General features: G+C 42.9%; 1 protein-coding gene across 1 annotated transcript in view; it reads left to right on the forward strand.

Moving 5' to 3' along the window:
- Positions 1-4,767, forward strand: part of PUDP (pseudouridine 5'-phosphatase) — a 171,925-nt gene extending 167,158 nt beyond the window's left edge. Inside the window, exon 4 of the mRNA XM_017953967.3 lies at positions 2,944-4,767. Within this exon, the coding sequence (XP_017809456.1) occupies positions 2,944-2,985 (42 nt within the window). The 3' untranslated portion in view covers positions 2,986-4,767. The remainder of the gene's footprint in view (positions 1-2,943) is intronic.
- Positions 4,768-16,339: the final 11,572 nt, after the last annotated feature.

The following is a 16,339-nucleotide window of genomic DNA, read 5'->3' on the forward strand; positions in this document are numbered from 1 at the left end:
GGAGGAACACATTAGGCAGTTACACTATGAACACCTGTGTACACATTGTGTGTGTGTGTGGCTCCATAAGTTCTCATTTCTCTTGGATATATGCTTGTGTGTGTGTGTGTGTGTGTCCATAAGTTCTCATTTCTCTTGGGTATATGCGTGTGTGTGTATGTGTGTGTATCCATAAGTTCTCATTTTTCTTGGGGGGGTGTGTGTGTGTGTGTCTGTAACTCCTCATTTCTTTTGGGTGTAATCCTAGGAACAGAATTGCCAGGCACCATGAAGGCCTGGACTTTGGCTGCATTGTTTATTCTGCCTGGCATATAGCAGATGTGCGCCAAACTCTTGTAAAATGAATACATGAATTTTAAAATCCTAATCTGAAGATCTGTGTCCAATCTTTGCCTTTTTTCCAATTGACTCTATAATTTGGGGAAAGGCAAAAATGTTTCTTGACCTCAATTTTCACATCTCTAAAATTTTGGACTGGAATAGATGATTTCTAAAATGACTCAGTAAGTAAAATATATGCAATGATGGGGCTGAGGTTACTTTTCCCTTAAAACATAGGGAAAATGAACAATAACTTTTAAATCGGGGTTGGGATTTATAGGTTAAAAAAATGGCTTTGTAATTATTTCTAGCTCTTGGAACAGAGGGCATTTTTCAAGTGAGACTCTCTGATGAAACTTTTAATTTTTTTATGCTAACAATGGCACTAAAAATGCTATGTCGGCTGATTCAAGAATATGGGAATAACCACAGTGAGAAACACTTATTAGTGGATAAGCCACAGCAATAAGTATATAGAGAAAGTTTTATTAAACACCTGCCAATTTTAAAACATTGGGGTTTCCTCCTAACCTTTTTAAATTAAAAAACGGAAACATATACAACATAGAGAAAATAATGGCAATGAACATGATGTAACTCAGCTTCAACAGTTCTCAACTGCTGACCAATCTTGTTTCAATTACCCCCCACCAACTGACTCATTTTGAAGTAATTCCCAGACATCACATCATCTTATCTGTCAATATTTCTGCGCCACATAGGATTTGGGTGAAGATTTGAATTTAGTTGATGCTGAAGCTCACCTTCAATCCAATTCAACATCAATTTATGGAGCCTTGAGCTTTTGTCGGTCTCATGCTGGGTTGTGTGGGTGATGTGGAGATGAGTATCACACAGCGTCTGTTTTTCAGGCTTTTTCTAGTGGGAAATAAAGCACCCTGCAAAGGAGAGAGTGCAGTTTTCCCCTGGTATCTGTGGGGGATTGGCTCCAGGAACCCTGTGGATACCAATATCCACAGATGTCCAAGTCCCTGTTATAAAATGTCACGGTACTTGTATATAAACTACACAATCCTCCCATATATTTCAAATCATCTTTATATTACTTAGAATACCTCATACAATGTAAATAGTATGTAAATAGTTGCTCTACTGCCTTGTTTAGAGAAAAATGACAAGAAAAAAAGGACATACGTGTTCAGTACAGATACAATCAGTTTTGTGGTTCTTTTTTTGTTGTTGTTGTTTGTTTGTTTTGTTTTGGTTTTGTTTTTAATTTTCATCCATAGTTGGTTGAATCCTCAGATGCAAAACCCATGGATACAGAGGGCTGGCTGTAATGCACCTTGAGTGCTGCGAAACTGATAATAGAACTACCATTGGAGGTGCTAATGATCAACAACAAAGGAGGAAGTTAATATGATAAAAGGAGGCCAGGCACTGTGGCTCATGCCTGTAATCCCAGCAATTTGGGAGGCTAAGGCGAGAGCATCTCTTGAGCCCAGGAATTCAAGACCAGCCTGGGCAACAGAGCAAGACCCCTTCTCTACAAAATATTTAAAACATTAGCTAGGTATGGTGATACATGCCTGTAGTCTCAGCTCCTGCAGAGGCTAAGGTGGAAGGATCACTTTAGCCTAGGAGGTTGAGGCTGCAGTGAGCCATGATTGTACCACTGCACTCTAGCCTGGGTAACAAAACATGACCCTGTCTCAGAGAAAAAGAAAGAAAGAGGAAGGAAAGGAAGAAAGCAAGAAAGAAGGAAAGAAAGAAAGAAAGAAAGAAGGAAAGAAAGAAAGAAAGAAAGAAAGAAAGAAAGAAGGAAGAAAAAGAAAGAGAGAGAAAGAAAGAAAGAAAGAAGAAAGAGAGAGAAAGAAAGAAAGAAGGGAGGGAGGAGGGAGGAGGGAGGGAGAGTATTAATTAACATAATTTTAATCTAGAAACAACCCTCAGCCACCAATCTTTGTTTCTTGCCCAAAAATGTTTTATCCTCTGCACGTGCTCCTTGATTTCTGTGTATATGCTGTCTGCTTTGAGTTGCTTGGGTTTTTTAAGAAGCAAGTGTTAGCTTCTATTAGTGTTAGCAGTTGCTTTGAGGTCCACATCTGGATGTCTGAAGTTCAGAGGTCCTGAGGCTGGTGAATGGACTTGGGAATGGAAAATGGAGCAGTTTTATCAAAAGACAAGAAAGCAAGATTGTAGAATACAATTCACACTTTCTGCTACACCAACAGGCTTCCCAGTTGCTTTTGGCAACTTCTCATTACTGCGATCACTGACCATCCCTATCTATAAAAATACTCATTGGCTAAGATGGCCCAGAATTGATTCTTGAAAGGTTTTTAAGTTATTCTTTTATTTTATTATGTCTTTTTTGTTTAAGTCTGAGATGACCGTTGTTCATTTTTTGTTAAGTCATCTGTCTTTTATTATAAACATTTTTACCAACCTTTGACCTAATAGAGTCAAATATTGCTCTTTTCTCATTCCTTAATGGTGAGTACAATCCGGACAATGATACACATTTATTAAAAACAAATTAAGCTAAAATTAAACAAAAGGCTACTTTTTTCAAAAATGTTAACAGCACAGGAAAAAATGAATACGAATAGTGTCTACATTGTAAATCCAAGTTGTTCTCTCTCTCTCTCTTTTTTTTAGAAAGAACATTACGTGGCATTGTCTACTGAAGATGGGATTTAGCACAAAAACCATCATGGATTCCATCAAAGAGATCATTAATGTCTCAAAATGTCTCCAAGGATACATGATCTACAAAGGACCACAGAGTGCCTGCAAAATTGGGTTGAAAAACTGAAGAAGGCAAATAGAGTTTATGGCAAGGTTCTGTGTTACTAGACTGCCCTTGAACCCACAGCCATGGAATTTGTTCAAATCCTACACACTGTTTAAGGCATTGTTTAATTGGCACCTTCTGTGTGAGGAATCATGAGTGCCATATACCACTTTATGATAACCTAGGACTCTGGCCCCAGACTCCAGTGTCCAGGCTAGCGGGGCTAGACCATGTGAAGAACTTGTTTTGCAAGAACAGGAGGTAGCCAAGGCCTGGAATCCAAATAGGTTCCATGATGTTCTTGAACATCTTCCTGACAAGTCCATATTACAAAATGGCAGAGCACAGGCTCAGATTCAGACTGTGGAGCTAGCTCATGCATTGTCTATGCAAGTGCTGAATTTTTCTGCCGTGTCAGAGCTTTCCATGGCCAGGTCAGATAAAGGTCTCAGCATTTTAGCCTCAGCTCTTAGAGCCTCTTTTTCCTGGCCTTTGGTTTGCCAAGTCACTGTCCAAGTATCTGAGTAGCAACAACACATGGAGCTCTAAGCAGAAGTCCCAGGTGGTGATGCCTGGGATGTTCTGGCTTTGGTGGAGACCCAAGCAGAGGTCCCAGGTGGTGACTCCTGGGATGCTCTCACTTTAGTAATATTGATTTCAGCTTTATATCACTTGCCTTTAATAGTCAAGGTGTCCAAAGTCACAAATTCAAACCCCAATGGAAGAAAATAATAATTTGTTCCATGGGTGCAAAAATACAGTCTGATATCTCAAATTTATTCCATTGATTATTCTTTAAACTAGAAGAGGTATGTGTCAACACGGAAATGGTCTTTATTATGGAGAACAAATTCCTTGAATGTGTATACTATTGATTCTAGGTCAACAATGTCATTTTCAGATTTGCAGGGCAGCAAAGTTTTGCTTAAAACTCCCTCCTCTTAGATGATTCTAGCAGTCACCTTAGCGTCTACATCCTGAAGGTGTCCTTGATAGTACGTTTTCTGCTCCTCTAAAGTAAGGGGTCAGTCTGTGGTCCCCGTGGTGAGATTGGGTTCTTCCTGCCTATTCCTGGAGTGGCATGGAGAAAAGAGCATGGATTTACAGAACAGACACTTGAGAGAGAGGTAGGAAACTCTGTATTTATTTAAATGGAAACTCAAATATTGCAAATTTAGTAAAACATGTGGGAAGAGTTCTTTTACAGAGCAATTTTCTGTTGCCTAGGATATAAATTCTTAGAGTTTTTCTGTGTAGTGATTGGCATTTACAAATAAGAACCTTCCCTGTTTTGCAAGGTTACATGTTAGTTAACGTTTGCAATGCCTCTTGAGTCGCTAATTATTTTGTTTATATTCCATGCTCAAAAAATCAGAGGGGAGGAGTTTCACCTCAGGCTTTGGCTCTGAGAACAGTACAGCAGAAGTTTTGATTTTCATCCACAGAAAGTAACAGGGGGTTGAATAATCCAAATGACCAGAGGTCAGATGCCTCTTGATGCTGTGTTGTTCTTTCAGCGGAACCCACATTCAGAATTCTCTAAGGAAGGAGCTGGGACAGAGGTGCTAAACTTTGCCTCAAAAAGGATCTTCTTGGGTGGCTGGCAAGATGACTGAATAGGAACAGCTCCGGTCTGCAGCTCCCAGTGGGATCGATGCAAAAGGCAGGTGATTTCTGCATTTCCAACTGAGGTATCCGGCTCATCTCATTGGGACTAGTTAGACAGTGGGTGCAGCCCATGGAGGGCGAGCAGAAGCAGGGTGGGGCATTGCCTCACCCAGGAAGCTCAAGAGGTTGGGGAACTCCCTCCCCTAGCCAAGGGAAGCTGTGAGGGACTGTGCCGTGAGGAACCGTGCGTTCTGGCCCAGATTCTATGCTTTTCCCATGGTCTTTGCAACCCGCAGACCAGGAGATTCCCTCAGGTGTCTATACCACCAGGACCTTGGGTTTCAAGCACAAAACTCGGCGGCCGGTTGGGTAGACACTGAGCTAGCTGCAGAAGATTTTTTTTCATACCCCAGTGGCTCCTGGAATGCCAGCAAGACAGAACCGTTCACTCCGCTGGAAAGAGGGCTGAAGCCAGGGAGCCAAGTGGCCTAGATCAGTGGATCCCACCCCCATGGAGCCCAGCTAGTTAAGATCCACTGGCTTGAAATTCTCGCTGCCAGCACAGCGGTCTGAAGTCCACCTAGGACACTCGAACTTGGTTGGGGGAGGGGCATCCACCACTACTTAGGCTTGATAGTTTACATTCCCCTCACAATGTAAACAAAGCTGCTGGGAAGTTCAGACTGGGCAGAGTTCACTGGCTGCAAAGCTGCTGCAGCCAGACTGCTTCACTAGATCCTCCTCTCTGGGCAGGGCATCTCTGATAGAAAGGCAGCAGCCTAAGTCAGGGGCCTACATATAAAACTCCCATCTCCCTGAGACAGAGCACCTGGGGGAAGGGGCGGCTGTGGGAACAGCTTCAGCATTCCTGCCTGCTGACACTGAAGAGAACAGTGGATCTCCCAGCACAGTGCTCAAGCTCTGCTAAGGGTCAGACTGCCTCCTCAAGTGGGTCCCTGACCCCCGTGCCTCCTGACTGGGAGACACCTCCCAGTAGGGGTTGACAGACACCTCATACAGGAGAGCTCCAGCTGGCATCTGGTGGGTGCCCCTCTGGGATGAAGCTTCCAGAAGAAGGAACAGGCAGCAATCTTTGCTGTTCGGCAGCCTCCACTGGCGATACCCAGGCAAACAGGGTCTGGAGAGAACCTCCAGCAAACTCCAGGAGACCTGCAGCAGAGGGGCCTGACTGTTAGAAGAAAAACTAACAAACAGAAAGGAATAGCATCAACATCAACAAAAAGGACGTCCACACAGAAACCCTGCTGGTCTGAAGGTCACCAGCATCAAAGACTAAAGGTAGATAAATCCACAAAGATGAGGAAAAACCAGTGGGAAAAGGCTGAAAATTCCAAAAACCAGAGTGCCTCTTCTCCAAAGGATCACAACTCCTCACCAGCAAGGGAACCAAACTGGATGGAGAATGAGTTTGACGAATTGACAGAAGTAGGTTTCAGAAAGTGGGTGATAACAAACTCCTCTGAGCTAAAGGAGCACGTTCTAACCCAATGGAAGGAAGTAAAGAACCTTGAAAAAAGGTTAAAGGAATTGCTAACTAAAATAACGAGTTTAGAGAAGAACATAAATGACCTGATGGAGCTGAAAAACACAGCACGAGAATTTCGTGAAGCACAAACAAGTGTCAATAGCTGAATCGATCAAGCAGAAGAAAGGATATCAGAGACTGAAGATCAACTTAATGAAATGAAGTGTGAAGACGAGATTAGAGAAAAAAGAATGAAAAGGAACAAACAAGACTCTAAGAAATATGGGACTGTGTGAAAAGACCTAACTTACATTTGAAGGGTGTACCTGAAAATGACGAGGAAAATGGAACCAAGTTGGAAAACACTCTTCAGGTTATTATCCAGGAGAAACTCCCCAACCTAGCAAGACAAGCCAACATTCAAATTCAGGAAATACAGAGAACACCACAAAGATACTCCTTGAGAAGAGCAACCTCAAGACACATAATCGTCAGATTCACTAAGGTTGAAATGAAGGAAAAAATGTTAAGGACAGCCAGAGAGAAAGGTCAGGTTACCCACAAAGGGAAGCCCATCAGACTAACAGTGGATCTATCTGCAGAAACACTACAAGCCAGAAGAGAATGGGGGCCAATATTCAACATTCTTAAAGAAAAGAATTTTCAACCCAGAATTTCATATCCAGTCAAACTAAGCTTCATAAGTGAAGAAGAAATAAAATACAGACAAGCAAATATTGAGAGATTTTGTCACCAGCAGACCTGCCTTACGAGAGCTCTTGAAGGAAGCACTAAATATGGAAAGGAAAAACCAGTACCAGCCACTGCAGAAACGTAGCAAATTGTAAAGACCATTGACACTACAAATAAACTGCACCAACTGCATCAACTGCATCAACTAACTGGCAAAATAACCATGTAGCATCATGATGACAGGATCAAATTCACACATAACAATATTAGCCTTATATGTAAATGGGCTAAATGTCCTAATAAAAAGACACAGACTAGCAAATTGGATAAAGAGTCAAGACCCATCAGTGTGCTATATTCAGGATACCCATCTCACATGCAAAGACACACATAGGCTCGAAATAAAGGGATGGAGGAATATTTACCAAGCAAATGGAAAGCAAAAAAACCAGCAGGAGTTGCAATCCTAGTCTCTGATAAAACAGACTTTAAACCAACAAAGCTCAAAAAGGACAAAGAAGGGCATTACATAATGATAAAGGGATCAATTCAACAAGAAGAGCTAACTATCCTAAATATATATGCACCCAATAAAGGAGCACCCAGATTCATAAAGCAAGTTCTTAGAGACCTACAAAGAGACTTAGACTCCCACACAATAATAGTGGGAGGCTTTAACACCCCACTGTCAATATTAGACAGATCAACAAAACAGAATATAAACAAGGATATTCAGGACTTGAACTCAGCCCTGGACCAAGCAGACCTGATAGACTCTACAGAACTCTCCACCCCAAATCAACAGAATATACATTCTTCTCAACACCACATCACACTTATTCTAAAATTGACCACATAATTGGAAGTAAAACACTTCGCAAATGCAAAAGAATGGAAATCATAACAAACAGTCTCTCAGACCACAGTGCAATCAAATTAGAACTCAGGATTAAGAAACTCACTCAAAACTGCACAACTACATGGCAACTAAACAACCTGCTTGTAAATGACTACTGGGTAAATAATGAAATTAAGGCAGAAATAAATAAGTTCTTTGAAACCCATGAGAACAAAGGCACAACATACAAGAATCTGTAGGTCACAGCTGAAAGTGTTTAGAGGAAAATTTATAGCACTAAATGCCCACAAGAGAAAGTGGGAAAGATCTGAAATTGACACCCTAACATCACAATGAAAAGAACTAGAGAAGCAAGAGCAAACAAATTCAAAAGCTAGCAGAAGACAAGAAATAGCTAAGATCAGAGCAGAACTGAAGGAGATAAAGACATGAAAAACCCTTAAAAAAAAATCAATGAATCCAGGAGCTGGTTTTTTGAAAAGATAAACAAAATAGATAGACTGCTAGCCAGGCTAATAAAGAAGAAAAGAGAGAAGAATCATATAGACACAATAAAAAATTATAAAGGGGTATCACCACTGATCCCACAGAAATACAAACTACCATCAGAGAATACCATAAATACCTCTACGCAAATAATCTAGAAAATCTAGAAGAAATTGATAAATTCCTGGATGCATACACCCTCCCAAGACTAAACCAGGAAGAAGTTGAATCCCCGAATAGGCCAGTAACAAGTTCTGAAATTGAGGCAGTAATTAACAGCTTACCAACCAAAAACAGCCCAGGACAGATGGATTCAGAGCTGAATTCTACCAGAGGTACAAGGAGGAGCTGGTACCATTCCCTCTGAAACTATTCCAAACAATAGAAAAAGAGGGACTCATCCCTAACTCATTTTATGACACTAGCATCATCCTGATACCAAAACCTGGCAGAGACACAACTAAAAAAGAAAATTTCAGGCCAATACCCCTGATGAACATCAATGTGAAAATCCTCAATAAAATACTGGCAAACTGAATCCAGCAGCACATCAAAAAGCTTATCCACCATGATCAAGTCGGCTTCATCTCTGGGATACAAGGCTGGTGCAACATATGCAAATCAATAAACATAATCCATCACATAAACAGAACCAATGACAAAAACCACATGATTATCTCAATAGATGCAAAAAAGGCCTTTAATAAAATTCAACACCTCTTCATGTTAAAACTCTCAATAAACTAGGTATTGATGGAACATATGTCAAAATAATAAGAGCTATCTATGACAGACCCACAGCCAATATCATACTGAATGGGCAAAAGCTGGAAGCATTCCCTTTGAAAACCAGCACAAGGCAAGGATGCCCTCTTTCACCACTCCTATTCAACATAGTATTGGAAGTTCTGGCCAGAGCAATCAGGCAAGAGAAAGAAATAAAGGGTATTCAAATAGGAAGAGAGGAGGTCAAATTGTCTGTTTGCAAATGACATGATTGTATATTTAGAAAACCTCATCATCTCAGCCCAAAATCTCCTTAAGCTGATAAGCAACTTCAGCAAAGTCTCAGGATACAAAATCAATGTGCAAAAATCACAAGCATTCCTATACACTAATAATAGACAAACAGAGAGCCAAATCATGAGTGAACTCTCATTCACAATTTCTACAAAGAGAATAAAATACCTAGGAATATAACTTACAAGGGATGTGAAGGACCTCTTCGAGGAGAACTACAAACCACTGCTCAAGGAAACAAGAGGACACAAACAAATGGAAAAACATTCCATGCTCATGGATAGGAAGAATCAATATCATGAAAATGGCCATACTTGCCCAAAGTGATTTATGTATTCAATGCTATCCCCATCAAACTGCCACTGACTTTCTTCACAGAATTAGAAAAAACTACTTTAGACCAGGTGCAGTGGCTCATGCCTGTAATCCCAGCACTTTGGGAGGCTGAGGTGGGCAGATCATGAGGTCAGGAGATGAAAACCATCCTGGCTAACAAGGTGAAACCCCATCTCTACTAAAAATACAAAAAAAAAAAAAAAAAAATTAGCCAGGTATGGTGGCGGGCACCTGTAGTCCCAACTACTCAGGAGGCTGAGGCAGGAGAATGGCATGAACCAGCAAGGCAGAGCTTGCAGTGAGCCGAGATCGCACCACTGCACTCCAGCCTGGGTGACAGAGCAAGACTCCGTCTCAAAAAAAAAAAAGAAAAGAAAAGAAAAGAAAAAACTACTTTAAATTTCATATGGAGCCAAAAAAGAGCCCATATATCCAAGATAATCCTAAGCAAAAAGAACAAAGCTGGAGGCATCATGCTACCTGACTTCAAACTATACTACAAGGCTACAGTAACCAAAACAGCATGGTACTGGTACGAAACAGATATACGGACCAACGGAACAGAACAGAGGCCTCAGAAAAAAATGTCAGGTCTGTATAAATGGATCTGTCAGGTGGTGCATGAACATGCAGCATCCTCTTGTCTGTAGCAGGACCTTTACCCGTAGCAGGTATAACACAGGGGCTGAAGCTATTCTGACATCCTTTTTTTTTTTTTTTTTTGAGATGGAGTCTTGCTCAGGCTGGAGTACAGTGGTATGATCTTGGCTCACTGCAACCTCCACCTCCCAGGTTCAAGCAATTCTCCTATCTCAGCCTCCTGAGTAGCTGGGATTACAGGCACCTGCCACCACGCTCAGTGAATTTTTGTATTTTTAGTAGAGACGGGGTTTCACCGTCAGGCTAGTCTTGAGCTCCTAACCTCCCACCCACCTCAGCCTCCCAAAGTGCTGGAATTACAGGTGTGAGCCACCGCACCTGGCTGTTCTGACATCTATTGACCTTATCCATCATACAGGCAGTCCTCTCTTTTCCTCTTCTTTTTTTTTTTTTTTTTTTTTTTTTTTGAGACGGAGTCTTGCTCTGTCGCCCAGGCTGGAGTGCCGTGGCCGGATCTCAGCTCACTGCAAGCTCCGCCTCCCAGGTTCACGCCATTCTCCCACCTCAGCCTCCCGAGTAGCTGGGACTACAGGCGCCCACCACCTCGCCCGGCTAGTTTTTTGTATTTTTTAGTAGAGACGGGGTTTCACCGTGTTAGCCAGGATGGTCTCGATCTCCTGACCTCGTGATCCGCCCTTCTCTGCCTCCCAAAGTGCTGGGATTACAGGCTTGAGCCACCGCGCCCGGCTCTTTTCCTCTTCTTGTATAACTTTATGGATAAAAAGCTTGGCTGGCTAAGCTGATATTAATACATCTAAATGAGATCCTGAGAATCTGTGTTTGGAGCCACATGGGGAGCAATCATTAGTCTTTGAAAAGATGAATAATTATTCTCTAAGGCAATTTTGTTTCAAAAACTGAATGCAAAGGGGCTCAATGCTTATGGCCAAATAGGAGTCCAGTCTATTCTATGTACCACCAGGTCCTACCCCAGATAGATCCTCCTAATTTTGGGTTTGCTCAAATCCATCATCCATCCAGCAACCCCCTACTGCCCACCTCCCTACCCATAAAGCACCACAAAATTATTTTTTATGCCCAAAAGGAATAATTTATTTAAAAGGCCCTTTGCAGATAGTCATTGCATTCTAAAATGTTACACAACACAAAATAATTATTGTGTAAATATTTAGGTTGAAATAATAGCATACCTTCCACAAAATTTTACAAAGCAATTTTCAGAATGGCTAAATGATTCACAAAGAGTGACTCCATTGCTAAACTGTGTTAATTCAAATTCAGACTTATTTATTATTATTATTATTGTTATATTTCTTTGGGTCTTCATTCTGAAGTCTCCTGTGTATACACATTAATTTGTATGCCTTTTCTCCTAATTATCTGCCTTTTGTAAGTTTATTTTTCAGTGAAACTTCAGGTGACCTTGTGGCCCCTATACCCCACACACTTTATGCCCAAAAGGAATAATTTATTTAAAATGCCCTTTTTAGGTATGTCATTGCATTCTAGAATGTTACAGAACACAAAGCAATTACTGTATAAACTTTTAGCTTGAAATAATAGCATACCTTCCAAAAAATTTTACAAAGAGTCTGGATCTTGCTCTATGCAAGCTGGAGTGCTGTGGTGCAATCATAGCTCACTGCAGCCTTGAACTCCTGGGCTCAAAGGGTCCTCCCACCTCAGCTTCCCTAGTAGCTGGGACTACAGGTGTGCACCACCATGCCTGGCTAATTTCAAAAGAAAATTTCTTGTCAAGACTGGATCTTGCTATGTTGCTCAGGCTGGTCTCGAAATCCCAGCCTCAAGTGATCCTCCTGCCTCAGCCTCCCAAAGTGCTGAGATTACAAGCATGAGCCACTGCCCTGTGGGCCCAGTTGTGCTTAGGGGAAAGTACTTTGTGTTTAGAAAATGTGATTAACCCTTCACAGTTTTCAGACACAATAGGTTGTGTCCTGCAGTTGTTATTAGTGTTTAAGGGATGATTAGCTTTTGCAGAGATCTGTTCTGAAAAGCAGAAGAGATCCACCTTTATTCCTACAGCAGGGCCTGAGGTGGGAACATTTCTTCATACCCCACCCCCTGGGTTTCTCCCTGAGACAGAGCCTGCCTTGGTGTGGCAGCCAAGAGACGAGGACACATATGGCTTGGGTGGAGGTGGAACTCCAGGCTGCCGAGAAGTCTATGGACAATGAAATGCCATGCCCGTGGCTATTTTAAGAGCAGATAGATGTTTTTAGGGGAGTTTATGTGGGTAGCAAGGTTTGTCATAGGACATCTCAGCCTTAGGGTGATTTGGGAGTCATTGACACCCACCGTGCTCACATACACTCTGTTGCCTTCTTTTCACAGATGCTTTAGAGAGGCTTGGCCCCCTGTCTGGGGGCCATGTCATGGCCATAAGGAAGGCAGTGAGTGCACAGGGGGAGCTGCTGGTCTCAGTAAATCCTGGAAGTGACTGAACAACGTTGACCAACACTAGATCTATGGGAAGATACTGGTAACAATGAAGGCTAGGCCCTTGGAAACATAAGAGATGAAGAAGGGCCAGGTGCGGTGGCTCACACCTGTAAACCCAGCACTTTGGGAGGCCGAGGCAGGCAGATCATTTGAGGCCAGGAGTTTGAGACCAGTCTGGCCAATATGGTGAAACCCTGTCTCTACCAAAAATACAAAAATTAGCTGGGTGTGGTGGCACATGCCTGTAGTCCCAGCTACTGGGGAGGCTGAGGGAGGAGAATCGCTTGAACCGGGGGGGAGGAGGTTGTAGTGAGCCGAGATTGTGCCACTGCACTCCAGCCTAGGCAACAGAGAGACTCTGTCTCAAAAAAAAAAAAAAAAAAAGAGATGAAGAAGGTGGAAACTAATTACCAATGACTCCAACCCCCTAAAACACAGACCCCTGCTCAGCCAGCACACTGCAGCTTTAAGAGATGATGGTGACACCAAACTTTGCTCCCCAGAGAGACGATCGGCCCCACCATCAGCTCTCCACATCACAGACTCTGAGCCACAGTGAAGACAGTGACTCACACCCCCCTGCCCCAGACCCACAGGGCCAAAGTCTTCATATTCATGAGATTCCCAGATGGTTCACTTGCTCCTGAAACTGAGAAAGGCACAGACACATCCTTGTTAAACACAAACCCTCCCTTCCACTGATCCACCAGATAGAAATATAATTTTGCATGTGCGCCTCTGCATCCCACCTTATTTCTGTCCACTGTGTACTACACAGCTGGGGGTGAGTATGTGCCTGTGTGCAAGTGTATGGGGTGCAGGGGCCAAGGGGTCCCCTGAAGTTTCACTGGAAAATAAACTTACAAAAGGCAGATTAACAGGAGAAAAGATATGCAAATTAATGTGTACAAATAGGAGACTTCAGAATGAAGGCCCAAAGATACAGGGGAAACGATCCATTTTTATGCTAAGGTTCAACAAAGCATGGACAGCATGCAGAAACAAGGTTGGACAAAAAGGGCCTGATCTAAAGCTGGTGGACTGAGTGGGGAAACCCAGCCAGGCCTGTCTGTCTAGATTCTTCTTGGCCTCTCTGAGCAGCATTCCTTCCTTCTGTGTGTGAGGTGGGACCCTCTCTGGAAAGGGGGTTTTAGGATCTACAGTCAAACAAGGTAGGTCAGGGAATTTCTTTATGGCCAGTTTTTACACAGAAAGGCAGAGGGAAAGTTAAAGTCCTATTTTTAGGTTTTATGGCTGGCTTTGGAGAAAAGGGTTCTGGTTTCTAGGACCAGCCAAGGGAAGGAGGGCTTCTAGTTTCTCTGAGGCCTCCGGGAAGGATGGGACTGAGACAGGAAGGCAGGAGAAGGTCACAGAGAGAAGTTTGCTTCCAAGGCCACTGCTGAGGCCTGCATTTTGCCGCATTGTTTTATGAGCCCCAACATGGGGTAGTGAAGAGTTGGTGACCGCTCTGGATCTTTTTTTTTTTTTTTTTTTTTTTTTTTTTGAGACTGAGTCTCACTCTGTCGCCCAAGCTGGAGTGCAGTGGCCGGATCTCAGCTCACTGCAAGCTCCGCCTCCCGGGTTCACGCCATTCTCCTGCCTCAGCCTCCCGAGTAGCTGGGATTACAGGCGCCCGCCACCTCACCCGGCTAGTTTTTTTGTATTTTTTTAGTAGAGACAGGGTTTCACCGCGTTAGCCAGGATGGTCTCCATCTCCTGACCTCGTGATCCACCCGTCTCGGCCTCCCAAAGTGCTGGGATTACAGGCGTGAGCCACCGCGCCCGGCCTGCTCTGGATCTTTTTTAATGAAGGTGGGGACATTTTCAGGACGTGGGCGCAAAGCTGCCACTCGAACGGACTTCTGGGTGAGGGAGAGCATCTGCTGCCACACAGACCTGGATGGCAACGCTATATTCTCTTGGATCCTCTCAGAGCTCCAGAGGGTCAGAGGAAGGTGGCTGCAGCCTGCCTAAGAGGAAGGAGAAGAGAAAGCAGAAGCAGAGTTTTGATGTCTTCAGGCAAGAAAAACATGCTGGGGACACCAGCTAAGGAATGAGGGCCAGGAGAGAAAGGAAAGGGCCAGGCAGGAAGCCGGAGACAGGGGACAGCCAGGTCTGGCAGCATGGGGGAGGAATGACGTGGGTCTGCACTAGAGAGAGGGCCAGGGCGGCTGCAGATGCCTCTGTCCTCCTGTAGCAGGCGCTCTCCGGGAAAGGAGTCCTACAGGACCAACTCCTGCTTCCTGAAAGGAGGAACATGACAAATGACCAATGACCCTCAACCCCTGAGACACGGCCTCCTGCACACCCTCCCTAGACACAGTCCCGTCTCTTTCCAGTGCAGAGAGAAGGCAGTGGTGCACTTCCCTTACCTTCCACCAACCAGGAATCAGCTTCCACCCTCAGCCACGCTGTGGGAGCAGCACACATGAGGCCACCATCAGGGAACCTCGTTAAAACCAGCATCCCTGTTCCTCACCATCCTTATCATGTGTGAAGGTGGCTGGGCGGGTGCAGTGGCTTATGCCTGTAATCCCAGCACTTTGGGAGACTGAGGCAGGAGGGTCACTTGAGGTCAGGAGTTCAAGACCAGCCAGAGCAATATAGCAAGACCCTATCTTCATAGAAAATACAAAAAATTAGCCTGTGATGGCATGTGCCTGTAGTCCCAACAACTCAGGAGGCTGAAGTGGGACGATCTCTTGAGCCCAGGAGTTCAAAGTTGCAGCAAGCTATGATTGCACCACTGCACTCCAGCTTGTGTGATAGAGTGAGACCCTGTCTCTAAAAAGAAAAAAAAAAATCTGAAGGCATCCAGTCTAAAGGACTCCAACACAACTTTCAATATTTGGAATTTATTGTCTATAACTCAAGAAGTTCATAAAGTATTGGTGGAATGATTATGAGAAATGGCAGAGTGAGATAATCTTTTTGCTCAAATTGTACAATTCTTTGATGCACTCCATCATTTACTTATTTTCTATATAACAGGCACAGAACCAGGATTCACTCAATTTTAGTAATTTTAACTTTTACAGGTGGGTGCGTATGTGAAAAGATACAATATGTATGTTGTGGTATACAAAACAGCAAGCAAAATTGAACACTTACATGCAAACATATCTACACAAAATAGATATTTTTATTTCCTATATTATATATAAAATATATATGTAATAATTGTAGAAAAATGTGCTTTAAAGGACAATGATGCATTTCCTAGAAGAGTACAGCCTCTAGGATTATCAGATTCTGATTCTGTGGGACCAAACTTACATCCTCATACATTGTAGATAACTGAGTGCAAAATCATTCCTGTCTATTCATATGCAAATTCTGTCCTGTCTGGTATAGTTTCAATTATTTCCTTCCCGAACTGTGGAAGAAGGTAGTTTTATGTCCTCAGGTTTCAATATTCCTGATCTATAAATGTGTCTGTTTGGAGTCGACTTTGAACTGGTTGCAACATCTTACAACCAGTTTCCTAACTCAAGAGTTAAATAAAGTCTTTAATACTGTTTATTTTTATAGCTGCATAGGTTTTTATTTTTCCTGCTTATGAAAATGATTATTTAACAAGCAACATAACATTAGATATCCGATTGACATACTCCCACAAATGAAGAGAAGATTGGGTTTTATATACTGTATACCTAATTATTTTGTGTATAACTCCTGTTTAACAATCATC

The sequence above is a fragment of the Papio anubis genome, chromosome X (assembly GCF_008728515.1).
Source record: "Papio anubis isolate 15944 chromosome X, Panubis1.0, whole genome shotgun sequence".
Taxonomy (NCBI): Eukaryota; Metazoa; Chordata; class Mammalia; order Primates; family Cercopithecidae; genus Papio; species Papio anubis.